Source organism: Carassius auratus, chromosome 6, assembly GCF_003368295.1.
Source record: "Carassius auratus strain Wakin chromosome 6, ASM336829v1, whole genome shotgun sequence".
NCBI classification, from domain to species: domain Eukaryota; kingdom Metazoa; phylum Chordata; class Actinopteri; order Cypriniformes; family Cyprinidae; genus Carassius; species Carassius auratus.
The window spans coordinates 13,604,288-13,622,964 of NC_039248.1; the positions used below are offsets into that span (position 1 = coordinate 13,604,288).

Below are 18,677 nucleotides of genomic sequence, written 5' to 3' on the forward strand. Positions count from 1 at the left end.
GTAATTTTAGTACAACCATTGCATTAAAGTATATTCATTGCCTAATACATAATTTATTTATTTGTTTATATGTATTTTATTACTTTTCATTTTAAAGAAAGGATTCAATATTTAAATAACTGATAGACTAAATCGTATAGGTCGATATTCAGTGAGCTGTATATTTTATTTAGGTCATTGGCTACTGGGTGATTTATAAATAAGTAAGAATACTTTAAAATCAATTACAAATGTAATTGGTAGCAAATGTAAACACCTTAGGACTGGAGTAAAATGCTCAGATTTTTTGGTTCTGGTCAAAATTCTCTATAAGCTGCTGATATGTCAATGCAGTAAGCACTGTTACTGACACCATACTGTTCCTTCCGGGGTTCGCTATCAATTGCTTCAAAATCAGACATAGCAACTAATTTCTGTTGTGAAATTATATAACCTCTCAACTTCTGAGATATCAGGAGGACAAAAGATGATATATCATTAAAAATTAAATACAAGCATGCATGGTGACATAGGAAGAAAAAAATATGATATTTGGTGGTTTAAAATGAGGTAAAACATTTTAAGTTAAATTATTTTAAGTCAACTTCATTATGGTTCAAGTTCAATTGTTATTTATGACACCTTTAAAATTTATTTAGTTTAGCATTTAATGCAGTGACATCACGGTCTTTACTCAGAATACAAAGGCCACCAAAAACTAAAAAACTTCAAGTCCAAGTATAATTAATCAGCTCTAGAGAGGATGATACAGTTTTAGTGAAATAAGTGCTGCAATAGTTTCAATTAGAGTTTCAATTTTACATGGCAAGGAAGGAACCAAAACTCTTCAAGGATGATAGGAGTGATGAAAATAACCTTGAGAGGAACTAGTCTTCACCGCTGGTGTATGTTTAATATAATTGCTCCTCTCTCTCCTCTACACTGTATACCATCTGCATTTATGACCCATTCCACACTGAAAAATATATATATATATATTTGATCCTCCACAAGCATATAATAGAACAGGGGGTATTCTAAAGTAGGTGCCCTTATAGGCTGGAAATTGTATAAAATGGCACCAAACTATTGTAAATAAGGTTTAAAATATAATAACATCTCAGCTGTGGTCACAGCCTATAAAAGTCTTCACTTATAGCCTTGTTGGCTGGGTGCTGGTAGGTGGAGGAGCAATGATGTTGGCTGAGTACTATAATTTTCTTGGAAAATGGATATAGAAGGGTCGCTCATTATAGAAACAGGTCTACGATCTTCCCCTTTGAACAAAGCCCTTTTTTTTATCCATTTCCTCTGTCTTTTACAAGTATCACTCCTTCCTGTGAAACATACAGAACATACACATGTGGTTCAAATAACCAACCACTAGAAGGCGATACTGGCACATTTAACAAATGTGGTACACTTTGGTAGTTGTTTCTTTATTCAGAGGCTCAAATCTTGCCTTAGAAGAAATATTAGATTAATTTGTATCTAACTTAAAATAAGCACATTTTACATCCTTTAAATGTTTTTGGTCCTTCCTACCTCATCTTGACCTTTTTGGCTGTATCCAACAATTAAAGTTAAACAATAAATAATGTTAATCTGATATATTTTATTCAGTGTAGTATGCAACTACATTTATGCATAAACTAATTTATGCATAAACTAATAAATAGTTGGTTTGCCCACTTCCAAACAAACTCCATATGAAAAAAGTTATAAAATTATATGAAAAAAAGTAAAGGATATGAGAATGAAAGACAACAACTAATAGAGGTCTTAGAGATTAGAGATCTTAGAAATACAGCTTTAATCAGGAAAATCTGTTAAATAAAGGTGCAAGAATGTTCATTATACTGTTAAAATATCTAAAGACACAGGATCAATAAACAATATTTAAGAGAGATCATGTATTTTTTTTCCCACCAGCGTCAATGCACCACACTCCATACCAGTAGGTGGCGGAATATGTACCGGGTTTGTCAACCAATCTAGCGTCAAAGAAGAAGAAGAAGAGGACAAGGCGTAGAAGAAGTAGATTAACAGCAAGCTGCCGGGTTTTAGTTATTACATTCACAGTGAATTCTTCCTATTACAAGCAGTAATAATGTCTGAGGACAGAGCTGAACGATCAGATGGACGTATGGTGAAAATGGAGATTGACTACAGTGCTACTGTAGATCAGCGACTGCCTGAGTGTGAGAAAATGGCCAGAGTAAGTGTGAATGAGCGGCTGAGTCATGCTGAGTGCTAAAGCTAACGTTCATCAGATCATTACAGAATTAAACTATATGAATTATGTATTAATTATAAACCTCTATATCACGTTTTATTGAAAACAAAGTTGTTTTTGTTACGTATATTATACATACACTAAGTATGTATTAAATAGACATTTGACTGGGTTTTTCGCCATAGATACTTCACCATTCGTATTTAACTTCTTATAAACATTAAGTTACTGCGAAATGCACAGTGATTTGAATTTTAGCTTTAACATGCGAAGAAAATCCCTAACGTAATGTTTTGATTTTAAGGATGGCCGACTCCAGGAGGCCATCGAAAGCCTGCTGTCACTAGAGAAGCAAACAAGAACCGTAAGTGTCTCACTGTGATAATTTTATCTAGATTTAATTTATTGTCTATTAAAATGCTCTGCATTGTTTGCATGTGTTAATTTTGACCAGGCTTCAGATATGGTGTCCACCTCCAGGATCTTGGTGGCTATAGTTCAGTTATGCTATGAAGCCAAAGACTGGGATGCCTTGAATGAAAACATCATGCTACTGTCTAAGAGAAGAAGCCAGCTGAAGCAGGTAGAAATACTGTTCTGAACATATCATGGAGCCAGTGATGGAGCTCATAATGCCTAATAAAAATGTCCTTTTGACCACCTGTACCAGCCTGTCAGTTTAAAATCTACAAAATGTGTTGTATTATTATTTGTGTAGTATGAATAATATTCAGGGATGTTGTTGGACCATACAGTGTGCTGACATATTTTATTATTACTATTATAATATTTAAGTAACATATTTCATCTTACATTATATAAATTAAATATAAAATAATATCTTAACATTTTTGGTAAAGTGATGTAGTGAAGATGAAGGAGATAGCAAAAAATGTAGAATCTCAGTGATATTTTCATAGTAATGTTTAGCCCATTTCTACTGATATCAAGTTCTCCTTGCCATTATTTTAACCACATGCAGTAGTTGGTTAACTAAGAAAATTTGACAAGTAAAAATATATTTTGTCATTGGTTGACATAGATGGTTAAAACATTCTCCTAATTTTCCTTTACAGGCCGTCGCAAAGATGGTACAGGAATGTTATACATATGTTGATGCTGCGACTGACCTGTCAATCAAACTCCGACTCATTGACACGCTACGCACCGTCACTGCTGGAAAGGTCTCCACTTCCACTGTTTTATAGCTTTATCTGTGTACCAGATCTATTTCTTATGAGCTTGTTCACTTTTCTGCTGTAATGGCCAGCTTTACACTTTATTCTTGTGTATGTATTTTTAGATATATGTGGAGATTGAGCGTGCCAGGCTGACTAAAACATTGGCTCATATCAAAGAGCAAAATGGAGATGTGAAAGAGGCTGCATCCATTCTGCAGGAACTGCAGGTGAGTGTTAGGGAGAGATTTGCTCATCTGCCTCGTCTTTGTACTATTAAAGGGATAGTTCACCCAAAAATGAAAATTTTACATTTATTTGCTTGATCCCAGGGCATCCAAGATGTAGGTGACTTTGTTTCATTAGTAGAATACAAATTATTATTTTTAGCTCCAGTCGTTGCAGTCTCTCAACCGTACAATGCATGGCAAATGGTAACAGAATCTATGAGAGTAAAAAAAAAACATACACAGACAAATCCAAATTATCCCTGCGACTCGTGATGATACACTGATGTGTAAATACACAAAACGATCGGTCTTTGCAAGAAACTGAACAGTATTTATATCATTTTTTTTTGTTTGTTCACAAGAGTTCTAATAGTTCGGACATTGCGTGAATCAGAGGTATAAAAAAAAAACCTATATAAATACTGTTCAGTTTCTTTGCACCGACCGATCATTTTGTGTCTTAACACATCAGTGTATCATCACGAGCCGCAGGGTTTAATTTGTAATTGTGCATGTTTTGTTTTTTACTTTCATAGATTTTGTTACCATTGCCATGCATTGTACGACTGAGAGACTCCAACAAGTGGAGCTAAAAATTATAATTTGTGTTCTACTGAAAAAACTAAATCACCTACATCTTGGATGCCCTGGGGGTAAGCAGATAAACATAAAATTTTCATTTTTGGGTGTACTATCTCTTTAAGTACCTATTCAAACTAAACATGAATATTCATTATATTGAACATAGTGAATATATAGTGAACGTTTCTGTTTTACATTTTCAGATTAAATCTTTCATTTAATATTTGTATTAAATTTTTAAGTATGATGTCGTTTTTCTTTATGTGCAATATTTAATGTTTTTATATATAATCTTGAACTAAAAAGTTATTTTTTATTTTATTTTAAGAACAAGAGCATGCCATGTGTTGATTATGTTACCTTGTTATGTAATCATCATGTTAATGTTAAAAGTGTGCTTTTGGTGTATCTTTTACTTTCTCTCAGCCTTGATTTGTTTCCTTTAACCTGCCACATTCACACTTGGTTTGAATAGACATTTCTTAACATGCTAACCCTCTGCAGGTGGAGACATATGGATCAATGGAGAAGAAGGAGAAGGCGGAGTTCATTCTGGAGCAGATGAGACTGTGCATTGCTGTCAAGGACTACATTCGAACACAGATCATTAGCAAAAAGATCAACACTAAATTCTTCCAGGAAGAGGGCACTGAGGTCGTTAAAATATTAATAATATTATAAAAGTTTAAAATATTTGTGGGTGTTCGTTATTGCATTTTTATAACAGTTTGATTTTCTTTAATGTTTAGGATTTGAAACTGAAGTATTATAATCTGCTGATTCAAGTTGATCAGCACGAGGGCTCCTACCTATCCATATGTAAACATTACAGAGCCATATATGACACTCCCTGTATTCTGGAAGACACCTCCAAATGGCATCAGGTACCTTTATATTGGCATTATAATCATTGTCTTGCTTATTCTTTTTAGCTTTGCTGTTTACTTTAGTAATACAAAAAGCATTGTCACTTCATTTGCAATTTAGTTTTATTTAAAACTGAAAATGTCCCATGTATCTTTCAGGCTCTGAAGAGTGTAGTGCTCTATGTGATTTTGGCACCATATGACAATGAACAGTCTGATTTAGTTCATCGAATCAGCATTGACAAGAAACTGGAGGAAATACCCAAATATAGGTAAAAGATCCAAAACATACTGGTAGTTCCTGCGAGAGTTCAGGGATGTTGGGTAGAAGAGTTTACCTTTCTCATCTCTCCCTTGCAGGGATCTCCTGAAACAGTTCACCACCATGGAGCTGATGCGCTGGTCATCTGTAGTGGAGGATTATGGAAAGGAACTGAGGGAGGGTTCCATGGGAACTCCGGACACTGATGTCTTCACCTGCTCAGAAGAGGGAGAAAAGAGATGGAAAGATCTGAAAAACAGAGTGGTAGAACACGTGAGTTGGTGTTATTTCTTGCTGAAATGGGAAGCCTAATTGTTTATATCTATTATTAGCCTGTCACACTCTTAAAAGAATAATTCAACATCAAATGTAAATTCTCATGAATTATTATTGTAGTTATTCAAATCCCATGACTGACTTCCATGGGACACAAAAGGATGATTGTAAAGTGTTGTACTGGTTGTTCTTTTCCATGCATTTTCACAGAATGGACACTGGGGCTTTCAAGCTTCCAAATAGACATAAAGCATCATTATGTTTGGACTAATGGAGTCTTTATATAAATATAAGCCATACAGTAGCTTTGTATAAGGATGAGACCAAAAAATAAGATCATCATGTTAGAGCTGTATAATGATATTAAACACATTTAAAGGTTGTATAGTTTGCAAATAGTTTTTAGAATAATATTAATACTTTAATATCTTAATCTCAGTGTTATACATTTTTGGCAAAAAGGGAAATAAAACTGGAAATGTACCAATCTAGTTGTATTTTGAGCTATGATTTGTGTTTTCAGTTTAATTCCACTGATAACTGTCTGTCTCTCCATTACCAGAACATCAGAATAATGGCAAAGTATTACACAAGCATCACGATGGGGAGAATGGCAGCCCTGCTCGACCTCTCTATTGATGTGAGTTCTGTACTGAAATAATATGTAACTTACTTGATGTTATTCTTTCTTTCTTTCTTTCTTTTAAAGCTGTTGATCAAGGCTGATCTAAATAATAGCTAATCAAAATGTAAGAAATTCCAACACGTTAACAACTTTAAATATTTATTCTTCTTGTAGGAATCAGAAGAGTTCCTATCTAACCTGGTGGTCAATAAGACCATCTATGCAAAAGTGGACCGCCTCGCTGGTATCATTAATTTCCAGCGGCCTAAGGACCCTAACGATCTTCTGAATGACTGGTCTCAAAAACTGAATTCTCTAATGTCTCTTGTTAACAAAACTACCCATCTCATTGCCAAGGAAGAGATGATCCACAACCTCCAGTAGAGATGGTCAGGGAGTCTTTGGTACACCTTTTTTTTTTCACTGAGTAACATTTGATTAAACAAATGTTAAATAAACTTTTGCTTCTGTTTAAATTCTGTTATTAACAACAACGTGGCCTGCACTCAGACTGAGAACAATGCTAGTCTGTTTCCATAAGATGTTTTACACTGCATTTAAGGTTTTCCCTTACGTTTTGTGTTTGTGACCGCTGGCTGTAGTTTGTCCAAAAAAAAAAAATCACTCTAAACTCCATATGAAGCCTCCCATTCCTCATTCTCCCTCCCTATTGTATTAAGTAAATGGCTTGTATTACATTTAAACATTATTGAAAAATGCACAATATTATTCTGATGTTGCTCCAGCATCCACATTAAACTTTTTTGAAAATAATACTTGGTTTGTTCATTTACCATTCAGAGAAAATCAAGGTAAGGTGATTAAGGTTATTCAATTTTTTATTATTATTTCAAACAATACTTTATTTTTTATAAACATTTTTAATTAAAGAATGCTAGATTTGTTTGTTTATTTGATTCCACAACTTAAAAAGTATTTCCAATAGAGAAAAAGTGTGTGTGTGTGTGTTTATATATATATATATATATATATATATATATATATATATATATATACATACATACATACATACACACACACACACACACACACACACACACACTGTTGTAACCACTGAATGCATTGTCAATTTTCAGTTTACGTCTTTGGTGGAGACCCATTTTTTACGTTCTGCGCATCTAGCCTGACCATGTTTATCATGTAGTTTCATGAAATGTAGTTTAATTTATTAATTAAGCTCTGTAGAGATCGGTCTACAACATAACCTTCCAATTTAAGCAATGCAGGTGTATTTGAACAGTACAAGTTTACAATGGTTATAACACACACAAAAACTGCAAATAACAATTGGGGGCGTTCTCTATGTCTCTTAAAAAATGAAAGGGATAAAAGCTAAGATGATCCCTATTGGGGTAAACCCTTCTGGATTAATATTTATATACAGTTGAAGACAAAAGTATTAGTCCCCTATATAATACTTCATTTATTAATTCTCAAGTACTGTTTAAAAGAGAGTTTTTTTCCAACACAGCGTTGCTAAACATAATCGTTTATTTTGGAAGCTTGGAATGTTTGTAATATAAATAGAAACATAATTATGACGAAGAATAAAAAAGTACAGTTTCACAATTTAGTTTTCCGATCAAGCCTGCGTTCATTTGAGCGGATGAAATAACGACAACAAAAAAAAGTTTGACTTAAGAGCTCATCATGCGTGGTTGAATTTAGACACGCATAAGAGGTATGTGAAATGTACTGTGAAGATGTCTCGACGCGCTCAGTTCAGTCCAGCGCTGTCATGGCTTGGTGTGATCGTGGCGTTCAGATTGTTTTGACGAGCCTGGGCGCCTTCGCAGCGATCAGCCTGATGACTGTTGCGATCGGAACCGACTTCTGGCTTTACTCTAGAGCTCACATCTGTAACACGACCGACGCAACAGATGAACCCCACACCATGCAGCAGTCAAAGAAAACACGAGGGGATCTCACGCATTCTGGACTTTGGAGGATCTGTTGTATAGAAGGTAAATGGATGGGCTACATTTTAATATGTAGACTAGTAGTTGCAAATAGAAATAAAAGTTGTGATTTCTATCATAATGCAGTGGTCTTATTAAATTCATTAAAAAAGCTTTGTAAATTTAAGAAACGAACAGAAGAAGGAAGAATGTGTTGAATAAATACATTCTGTCAGACATCATGCAGCCTACACTCTTAAAAATAAATGTTCCAAAAGGTGGTTTTTTTATTTATTTATTTATTTTTTTTGCACTGATGTCTAGAACCATTTTTGGTTCCCAAAAGAACCTATTAGTGAAAAGTTCATAAAAAAAAAAACTTTTGAAGAACAATTTTAACATCTAAAGAACCTTAAATAAATAAATAAATAAAAAAAATATATATATATATTTTTTTTTTCCTGTATTTCAAGGTTCAGTGGATGTTCCAGGTTCTTCACAGAACCATTGATGCCAATAAAGAACCTTTCTTTTTAACAGTGTACATATTATCGCAGATTCTCTAAACCCTCAAAATACTGGTAATGTGTAAATTTCAAAGCTATATGTTCATATTTATATAATATACTAAAATGTATTTAGTAATGTTGATAGTGCAGTCCAGTTAAAAACCTTTAAGTTCTACATGCTGCAGAAAATCAGTCCTTTTACTTTTCAAAACAAATTTCAGTCAGAAATACCTACAAAACTATTCTTTCTTCTCTTGTGCATTAATGAGAGTCTAGCTTCAAAAGGCAACATTGCATCAAATGACTTTTCAGGTAGAAATACCGAAAAACTATTTTGACAATGCATTTCACACACAATATTGGTTGTTTATTTGAGATAATTAATGGTAATAGTTTATCATTTATTCTGTTCTAGATGTGACTTTAAAGAAAGTGTAAAGAAAATGGAAACAAGAAAATACATTTGGCATAGATATTTAACAAAATGCCATATATTTGCATAAAGTAATATTAATATTAATTAAGATTAAACAAAAGTTTAATAATAAATTAAGAGACATTTTGAAGTAAGGTCACACAAAATTAATATAAAAAAGAAAAATATATGAGCTAAGATAGCTTCTGAATGTTCCTTCTGAAAAGCGGGGTCTAAACAACTGGAATCATGTTTATCTTGCAGTGCAATCTTTAAATGAAATAAATTATGAAAATGTATAGCCTGAATGCACTGTAAGTCACTTTGGATAAAAGTGTCTGCTAAATGCATAAATTTAATTTAATTTAAATAAATTGGTGTGGAGCAGTTCCATCAGAACATGACTAAACAAATTTTATTGCTTTTGGGACAAATGTGTCTGATATTCTTTTAATAGTAAATGTATGAATACATAGAAGAGTGAAACACTCAAGTAAAACATCATAGTTTCAGTACATAAAATTCAGCATCACTTGTTTGGCACAGGAATCAACAATGGAACCTGCTATTGGATCAATCATTTTTCTGTGGATGATGACTATGACACAGAAAGCTCAGAGTATCTCCTCCGTGAGTCCATTTTCTTTATCATAAAGAACTATTCAAAATGGTATCCCACCACTGGTCTGTATGAAAAAAGAAAGAATTAAAGAACAGTTTAATTTATTTACTTGAATAGGCCATTTGTTTCAATATGATGTATAATAATCTTAGCTAATGTGTGAGTATAATGCCTATAATGGTTGCCTATGCCTTTGTGTGTTGCAGGATTAGTGCGAGCATCCAGTCTCTTCCCCATCCTGAGTACCATCCTGCTTCTTTTGGGGGGACTTTGTGTTGGGGTGGGCCAAATCTATAGAAGCAGTAATAACATTCTCTTGAGTGCAGGGATCCTATTTGTATCTGCAGGTACAGCAATTGCCATTAACAGTATCCTTACCTTTTAGGAGGAGTCTTCAATCGCAAATCACAAGTTTCGTAATGATAGCATATCAATGTATTTTTAATTGAAAAAAGCAGGATTGCCATACATACATGGAGGTAAAGAAACAAGACAATAAATATATTATACATGTTTAAGATTAATTAAATTTTGCTAATTAAATTTTCTGCAAAAGTATCTTTGAAATAATGCACACACACACATACAGTATTGTTCAAAATAATAGCAGTACAATGTGACTAACCAGAATAATCAAGGTTTTTCGTATATTTTTTTATTGCTACGTGGCAAACAAGTTACCAGTAGGTTCAGTAGATTCTCAGAAAACAAATGAGACCCAGCATTCATGATATGCACGCTCTTAAGGCTGTGCAATTGGGCAATTAGTTGAATTAGTTGAAAGGGGTGTGTTCAAAAAAATAGCAGTGTGGCATTCAATCACTGAGGTCATCAATTTTGTGAAGAAACAGGTGTGAATCAGGTGGCCCCTATTTAAGGATGAAGCCAACACTTGTTGAACATGCATTTGAAAGCTGAGGAAAATGGGTCGTTCAAGACATTGTTCAGAAGAACAGCGTACTTTGATTAAAAAGTTGATTAGAGAGGGGAAAACCTATAAAGAGGTGCAAAAAATGATAGGCTGTTCAGCTAAAATGATCTCCAATGCCTTAAAATGGAGAGCAAAACCAGAGAGACGTGGAAGAAAACGGAAGACAACCATCAAAATGGATAGAAGAATAACCAGAATGGCAAAGGCTCAGCCAATGATCACCTCCAGGATGATCAAAGACAGTCTGGAGTTACCTGTAAGTACTGTGACAGTTAGAAGACGTCTGTGTGAAGCTAATCTATTTTCAAGAATCCCCCGCAAAGTCCCTCTGTTAAAAAAAAGGCATGTGCAGAAGAGGTTACAATTTGCCAAAGAACACATCAACTGGCCTAAAGAGAAATGGAGGAACATTTTGTGGACTGATGAGAGTAAAATTGTTCTTTTTGGGTCCAAGGGCCACAGGCAGTTTGTGAGACGACCCCCAAACTCTGAATTCAAGCCACAGTACACAGTGAAGACAGTGAAGCATGGAGGTGCAAGCATCATTATATGGGCATGTTTCTCCTACTATGGTGTTGGGCCTATTTATCGCATACCAGGGATCATGGATCAGTTTGCATATGTTAAAATACTTGAAGAGGTCATGTTGCCCTATGCTGAAGAGGACATGCCCTTGAAATGGTTGTTTCAACAAGACAATGACCCAAAACACACTAGTAAACGGGCAAAGTCTTGGTTCCAAACCAACAAAATTAATGTTATGGAGTGGCCAGCCCAATCTCCAGACCTTAATCCAATTGAGAACTTGTGGGGTGATATCAAAAATGCTGTTTCTGAAGCAAAACCAAGAAATGTGAATGAATTGTCGAATGTTGTTAAAGAATCATGGAGTGGAATAACAGCTGAGAGGTGCCACAAGTTGGTTGACTCCATGCCACACAGATGTCAAGCAGTTTTAAAAAACTGTGGTCATACTACTAAATATTAGTTTAGTGATTCACAGGATTGCAAAAAAAATGTTTGTACAAAATAGTTTTGAGTTTGTACAGTCAAAGGTAGACACTGCTATTTTTTTGAACACACCCCTTTCAACTAATTGCCCAATTGCACAGCCTTAAGAGCGTGCATATCATGAATGCTGGGTCTTGTTTGTTTTCTGACAATCTACTGAACCTACTGGTAACTTGTTTGCCACGTAGCAATAAAAAATATACTAAAAACCTTGATTATTCTGGTTAGTCACATTGTACTGCTATTATTTTGAACAATACTGTATATACATGACTTTTTTAACTTGATTAATTCATTAATGATTCACTCAATCAACTTAAAAACCCATATATTTGACATTTATTCACTTATATTTACAACTGTAAAATGCTAGATTTTCAGTAAAAGAATTGTTGCATGACTGTGGTAGACATTATGAACGTGCATTCTATGAGAACTGTCAAGATTCTCATATTGGAATTGATCAGGATTTTACATGATTATGGCTAGATTATGTGAGTAATCCAGTTAGAAGCTTACATACATACATATACATATATATATATATATATATATATATATATATATATATATATATGTATGTATGTAAGCTTATTTATGTATTTGTTACTTTTCATCAGGTCTTAGCAATATCATCGGCATCATCGTTTACATCTCCAGTAATGCTGGAGACCCTAGTGATAAGAAAGGAGAAGATAAGAAAAGCCTGTACAGCTATGGATGGTCCTTCTACTCAGGTGTACTCTCCTTCATTGTGGCCGAGGTCATTGGTGTGTTGGTCGTCAACATCTACATTGAAAAGAACAAAGAGGCTCATTTCAAACACTTTGAGTTTGTTAAAACTGTCCCTTCCCCTACATCCTCTCCCTACACAAGCATTCAAAGTTACCATTACAGACAACAACGGTCCCAGTCCTGTTCACAGTCCAGAGAGCCATCTAAAAACACTTCCCTTGCCACACTGAGCATCACCGGCTCCTCACTGCCTTTAGGGGACATTTTAATGTATACGGTGGGGAGAGAACATCCATTAAAGGCAGGTGCTTTGGCCTCCTATAACACTGATTTTGAACATCCCACCTTTCTGCAAGTTCACAACCGTGTTTCTAAAGATGTGAAGGACAGTCTGAATCGCAGGATTACTCCTGTGTAAAAATGCAGTTTGCAGTTACATGATACATTTATAATTATTTACAGTTTTACTCAATCAATTTGGTTTAGTTCTGAAATGAGAGTTATTGATTTTGTTTGTGCAAAACAAAAGTTGGTCACTTTCGACGTCAAATCAATGTCCAATGAATTAGAATCAACTTTGAGTCTAAACTAAACAAGTCAATGCATATTGTCATGCAATGATTGCATCTGGCTGCCACTTGATTGCAGTACGAGTATAAATAGGCAGCAGGTGCAGATCATGCTCAACCTTCACTTTGAAGCCGAGCGGTGTCAATCGTTCTGTTCTTACAAGCCTCTTCTGTGAAAAGCTGGAAGGGAGCTTCTTTTGTGTTGTTGGAACAGCGCTACAGTGGTGGTTGTTTTCCCTGAGTGGATTGCCCACATCAGGCTGCACTACTCCCTGTTTTTGTTGCAGGCATTTCCCCTGTGGCCATTAAGCATGCTTAGGTTGCGCTCGTAGATGAGTCGTGTTCTCATTGCGGACACACGGCCATCTCAGATTTGTGGTGCCTTTGCCTCAATCTAGTTCTCTTCCTGGCAGAAGTCAGGGGAGGACTACTTCTGGCACTAGCTTGGGCTGTCTGAGGATCACAGTGATGACTACCCCTCTGAGGTTACAGTTGCTGCCTTCACTCATCCACCGGCCACAGTGGGGAGCGGGCAGCAGTGGGCAGTTCAAGAGCACTGTTAAAGGCCCTAATCATGTACCCTCTGCCCAAACATGGAACCTGGTAAGTGTTACTCAGACCCCGCTTTGAATTGCCCACGAGCCGCCCAAGTCGGGTCCCTGCGTTCCACCTCACTGACCCACTGCAGGTACATTGGTGTTTCCGCTGATCCCGCTTGCAGAGTTTCTGGGATCCAACCTAGCACTGCCCTGCATGTATCACAGGCTCCTTTGGATCATCAGACTCAGCTATGCGACTCAGTTCACCCAGCATCCCCCCATGTTCAGGGGCGTCCACTTCACATCAGTAAAGCAAGCTGATGCTCAACTCTTGCATTCAGAGATTGCAGTCCTTCTGGCGAAGGATGTGATAGAGTCGGCCCCACCAACCGATATGAAGTTGGGGTTTTAAAGCACCTTCCTCATTATACTCAAGAAAGGTGGTGAGTTACGACCAATGTTGGACCTGCGTATCTTGAACTGGTCTCTTCACAGTCTACCGTTCAAGATAATGCAGAAACGCATCTTCGTTTGCATCCATCCCCGAGATTGGTTTGCAGCGATCACCTGGAGGTCATGTACTTTCATGTCTCGATCCTTCGGTGTCACAGACCATTTCTGCAGTTCACACTTGAAGGACGAGCATATCAGTAAAAGGCCCTGCCCTTTGGGCTATCCCTGTCTACCTGTGTCTTCACAAAATTTTAGTAGGGGGCTCTTGTTCCCCTGAGAAAGCAAGGTGTTTGCATTCCTTAACTGGCTTATACTGGCACAGTCTCGGGATCAGTTGTGCAAACGCAGGGACATGGTGCTCAGGCACCTCAGCCAGTTGGGTGTTGGGTGTTGGCGTCAACTGGAAAAAGAGCAAATTCTCGCCGATGCAGAGGATCTCTTTTCTCAGTATGGAGTTGGATTTGGTTGAACAGACAGCAAACCTCACAGAGGAACCTATTAGGTCTGTGAATCTTTGGCAAGGCAGCGATTCGATTCAATTACGATTCATAGGTTTTCGATTCGATTCAAAAACGATTTTTGCAAATTTAGAACGATTCGATTCACAATTAAATTCGATTAGATTCGATTATAACGATTCGATTCTGCATTCTTTAAGTGCATTCACGGGATTATTTAAATGCTTCTACTAAATTCTTTAAATGCTTAGTCAGGGGGCAAATTACAGTAGCATTTATGGTTAGAGAACCATAGGTTAGAGGAAAAAAAAAAAAACTTTTGTCCATTGTTAAATGCTAGTTCAATGATGCGACATGGCATACGTAAAAATGTATGTAAGCCAAGTTTTTAAAAAAGAGCTTAAAGAGTATTATGTATAAGCTAAAAAAATTTCACACCAGGGGCATAGCCATAATTTCAGAAGTGACAGAAATTTCAAATACAATCATTTTATGTATGTAGCCTATATAATAATAATAATAATAATAATAATAATAATAATAATAATAATAATAATATGTTATAATTATTATTATTATTATTTTTTTTTACAAGGAATTATCTTATTTTTTAATTACTTTTAATTAAATCAAACACACTGCTGGACAATAATCAATCATTTGTAATCGATATTTTTTCCCTAATGGCAATTTTATGATTGTTTTATATACTAGGCTACATTTAATTAGCAATTATTTAAATTTTCTGCACAGAATTAGGTAGAAAATATACTTTATAGTTTCTGTACTGTAATAAATGTCAATTAGCTCTGCATCATTCATAAATTGTTTGTGGGTTTTTTTTAGTTTCATCAGTTCATTCTGCTTTTTTTCAGTTTAGCTGCAGATAGGGCCTGGCACGTCTATGAGAGTGAGATCCCTTCTCTTTCAGTGTGAAAACGTCTTCATCTCTATTTAACTTTTCCTCTTCTTTAGCGAATGATTCTGAGAGAAACCGCGCCAGATGTCTGTTTGCTAATGAAACAAACGCTACTTTCATGCATCTGATTATCAGATAAATCTCGCGCTCTTATTTCAAGGTCATTGTTAATGCTGTGGTTAATTTTAAAAGTTTCCTTCATATATTCGGTTGATCCGCATTGTTTAAAAACATTTATCATTCAGTGGATCTGTGCGTATGATTTAGACGCTTACATTTCTGCTCCGTCCATGCATTAAATACAGCTGTCGATGGTTTCGGTAACTCCGTCGGTAAGATGCAGAGAGCCATTGACAAAGTACAGAAAACTAAAACTACTTCACGTTAGCATTACTGGCCACGAGTCCAATAGATCACATGTCAGCTGCGTCAGAGACGAACTGAGCACGAGCCCAATCCTGTGACAGTCTCACAGGCGGTAAACAGTGGAGTGGGTGAAGGACAGATAAGAGGCACGATTCATGAACACTCTTCAAGGTTTCCATTAATTTGTGCGTGTAGTAATTTAATGTGTATACATTTTGAAAGCATTGAATCGCTATAGAAATCGCGATTCATTCGATTCTTAGCATTTTGAATCGATTACGTCCAAGATCGGCGATTCACGATTCAAAAAACATGTTTCACGAACGATGCATATGAATCGTCAGGGTTTGTAATTGATGCATCGAGAAATCGATGTTGAAATGCCTGAATTCATTCAAAGGCAGGACAGTGATCCCACTGAAACAATTTCAGAGGCTCCTGGAGCATATGACAGCTGCAGCAGCAGTCAGGCTGCTGGGGCTGCTTCTTATGAGATGGCTTCAGCACTGACTCCATGGCCGAGTCCCGAGGTGGGCAGTCTCAGGGGTGTGGATAGTCCCCCAACTGCAGTGGCATATCAATTTCTTATAGTTGTTAATTGTGCACCATGCCTTGAACAGTCTCAAAGGGTGATTATGAGGCAAGCATGCAGTGGTCTGAGTAGAAAACACTGCAACCATTGCATACACCAACCGAAAAGGTGGTCTGTACTCCTGTCGCATTTTGCAACACACCAGCAACCTCCTCCTTTGGAGTCAGAATCATGGAGAAGAATGGATACTCCATCCACAGATGATCAAGCTGATTTGGAGACATTTTGTAGCCACTCAGGTAGACCTGCTTGCCTCTCTAGAAACATCCCAGTGCCAGGTGTTCTACCGAGAGAACACTCATCATGGACACAATGGCACACAGCTGGCTGCAGGGCCTGCACAAATATGCCTTCCCCCAGTGAGAGCACTAAAGCAGGGCCCATTCTTTGCAGTCTTTGCAGTCAGTCGAGCTAAAGGTTCTTTCAATGAAAACTCTGCTCCTGGTTGCATTGGCCTCCATCAAGAGGGTAGGGGACCTGCATGCATTTTTGGTCGACAAATTTGGCTGACTCCCAGTTAACCCTGAGTTCCCAGCCCGGCTATGTGCCCAAAGTTCCTGCTACCGCCTTCAGAGATTAGGTAGTAAACCTACAAGCGAAGGCCCGGAGGAGGCAGACCCAACCCTAGCTTTGATCTATATGGTTCACAACTTAAGATGGTACGTGGACCAGACACTTCAGTACCTCAGAACAGCTCTTTGTCTTTTACGGAGGCCTGCAAAAGGGCAATGCCATTTACAATCAGATAATGGCCCACTGGATAGTGGATGCCATCACCTTGGCTTATCAGACACAGGGTGTTCCCTGCCCACTCAGGTTGTGTGCTCACTCTACCAGAAGTGGGTTATAAGAGAGTTACAACCATCTCTTAGTATTCCATATGTATCTATCCAGTTACCCCTATGTGTAAGAGCAAAGCTCCTTTGGAAAGGATGGGGCTTCTGCAATGGAATGGGGACATTTTCCCAGTGTTATTCAATCTCACTGAGTGGGTATTGCTAAGACAACAGTGACTGTTCTTCCTGCCTTGAGCCCTAGCTTACATCCAAATGGGTACAGAAGGCTCAAACAGGACACTGGAAGTGGCATCATTCATAGTGCTTTGGTAGGGATCCCCAATTTGTTAGGTATCAACATTGCATTTAAAGTGACCGACTGAAAGGGAACGTCTTCATTCCCTAAATGAGGTAACACAGCTGCTGTACCACTGCTGAGTGGCCGCGTCACCAGCTCGGCTCCTCAGGGAAAACCTGATAATGCATTGCACCTGCTGCCTATTTATACGCATACTGTGACTAGTGGCAGCTGGATGCAATCATCGCATGCCAATATGCTTTGGCTCCTTTAGTGTAGACTCAAAGGAGATTGGTCTTTCTAGTGAGATCTCCAATTTGCCGATGTTATGTCTCCATTCGCACCTTCAGGAAGCGAGAGTAACATACGTAACCGAGACGTTTCTTGTTGACACCAGATTTAAATTTCTAATTCAAGCAATTGTTTTGGCACATGTGTACAAAAGGGGGCAAGACAATTGTCAGTTTACAGTTTATACAATGACTAAATTGTGTTTTTGAAACTGTCATACACTTCACAACTTATAAACATCTTTTTCACTATCACATGCAAAATTCTTCTTCTGACAATTCAAAAATTGTGTCTTCCATAATGTTTTCTGTTTATATGTAACACACTGAATCAAAAATAAAATAGTGTATAAATACAAATGTACTTTTTTTCTTCTGCGTAGTAAATTACTGACCACTGTTTTCAGTAAACTTTTATCTGCTGTTGAAATCTTTATCTCAAATCAGTGTGATACACAATAGCATTCAGCTACACAAAATAGACATGACAAAAAAGAAATTTGTATGTAACAAACATTTCCATGGTTGATGTTGAAAAAACAAGTAAACATTTTGACCAGTGCAGGTCATGTGATGACAAGTTACTACATTTTGCAGACATGCAATACAGTTATAAAATCCCATAAAACAGATGCACTTAGTTTAGAGCTTAAAGAATATTAAAACTGTGGTAACACTTTATTTTAAGAGTTACACTTTACATATACTTAGTAGTATTAGTAATGACAGTAAAGTATGCATTATTACAAGCAACTAATCCTAAACTCTAAATGTAACCATACAGTTAGTACTTTTAGCTAATTACATACTTAATACTTATTTGTATATTTACAGTAAAACGATGCTGAAATTAAAATAAAGTGTAAATCAGATTGTTTAAGAAAATTATTGCTTTTATTATTCAATTATTATAGATTATTATCATTTTAGATGATGATGATGATTATTATTATTATAATTATTACTACATTTTCAGCAAATCTGCAAGTGCTGGAAAATGCATTGTTCTTCACCAAACTGTTGGTGGATTGTTGGAAGAAG

The 18,677-nt window shown here is 36.5% G+C and overlaps 2 protein-coding genes across 2 annotated transcripts; both read left to right on the forward strand.

Annotated features, from left to right (window-relative positions):
* The first annotated feature begins 1,962 nt into the window (after positions 1-1,962).
* On the forward strand, positions 1,963-7,005 carry psmd12 (proteasome 26S subunit, non-ATPase 12). The gene is made up of 11 exons (XM_026262696.1): positions 1,963-2,197; positions 2,520-2,579; positions 2,670-2,798; positions 3,292-3,399; positions 3,519-3,623; positions 4,710-4,859; positions 4,955-5,089; positions 5,231-5,343; positions 5,432-5,606; positions 6,172-6,249; positions 6,409-7,005. The coding sequence occupies exons 1-11, from the start codon at positions 2,090-2,092 to the stop codon at positions 6,616-6,618; spliced, it is 1,371 nt and encodes a 456-aa protein (XP_026118481.1). The 5' UTR covers positions 1,963-2,089; the 3' UTR covers positions 6,619-7,005.
* Positions 7,006-7,960: 955 nt separating this feature from the next.
* Positions 7,961-14,513, forward strand: cacng4a (calcium channel, voltage-dependent, gamma subunit 4a). The gene is made up of 4 exons (XM_026262701.1): positions 7,961-8,219; positions 9,624-9,707; positions 9,906-10,046; positions 12,262-14,513. The coding sequence occupies exons 1-4, from the start codon at positions 7,994-7,996 to the stop codon at positions 12,792-12,794; spliced, it is 984 nt and encodes a 327-aa protein (XP_026118486.1). The 5' UTR covers positions 7,961-7,993; the 3' UTR covers positions 12,795-14,513.
* Positions 14,514-18,677: the final 4,164 nt, after the last annotated feature.

Bases quoted from the DNA above. Each gene is read 5' to 3' on its own strand.
- cacng4a (XM_026262701.1), top strand. From the start codon at position 7,994: ATGGCTTGGTGTGATCGTGGCGTTCAGATTGTTTTGACGAGCCTGGGC. The intron at 8,220-9,623 runs GTAAATGGATGG...TGTTTGGCACAG, and splicing joins GAGGATCTGTTGTATAGAAG to GAATCAACAATGGAACCTGC. The intron at 9,708-9,905 runs GTGAGTCCATTT...TGTGTGTTGCAG, and splicing joins AAGCTCAGAGTATCTCCTCC to GATTAGTGCGAGCATCCAGT.
- psmd12 (XM_026262696.1), top strand. From the start codon at position 2,090: ATGTCTGAGGACAGAGCTGAACGATCAGATGGACGTATGGTGAAAATG. The intron at 4,860-4,954 runs GTCGTTAAAATA...TTTAATGTTTAG, and splicing joins TCCAGGAAGAGGGCACTGAG to GATTTGAAACTGAAGTATTA. The intron at 5,607-6,171 runs GTGAGTTGGTGT...CTCCATTACCAG, and splicing joins AAAACAGAGTGGTAGAACAC to AACATCAGAATAATGGCAAA.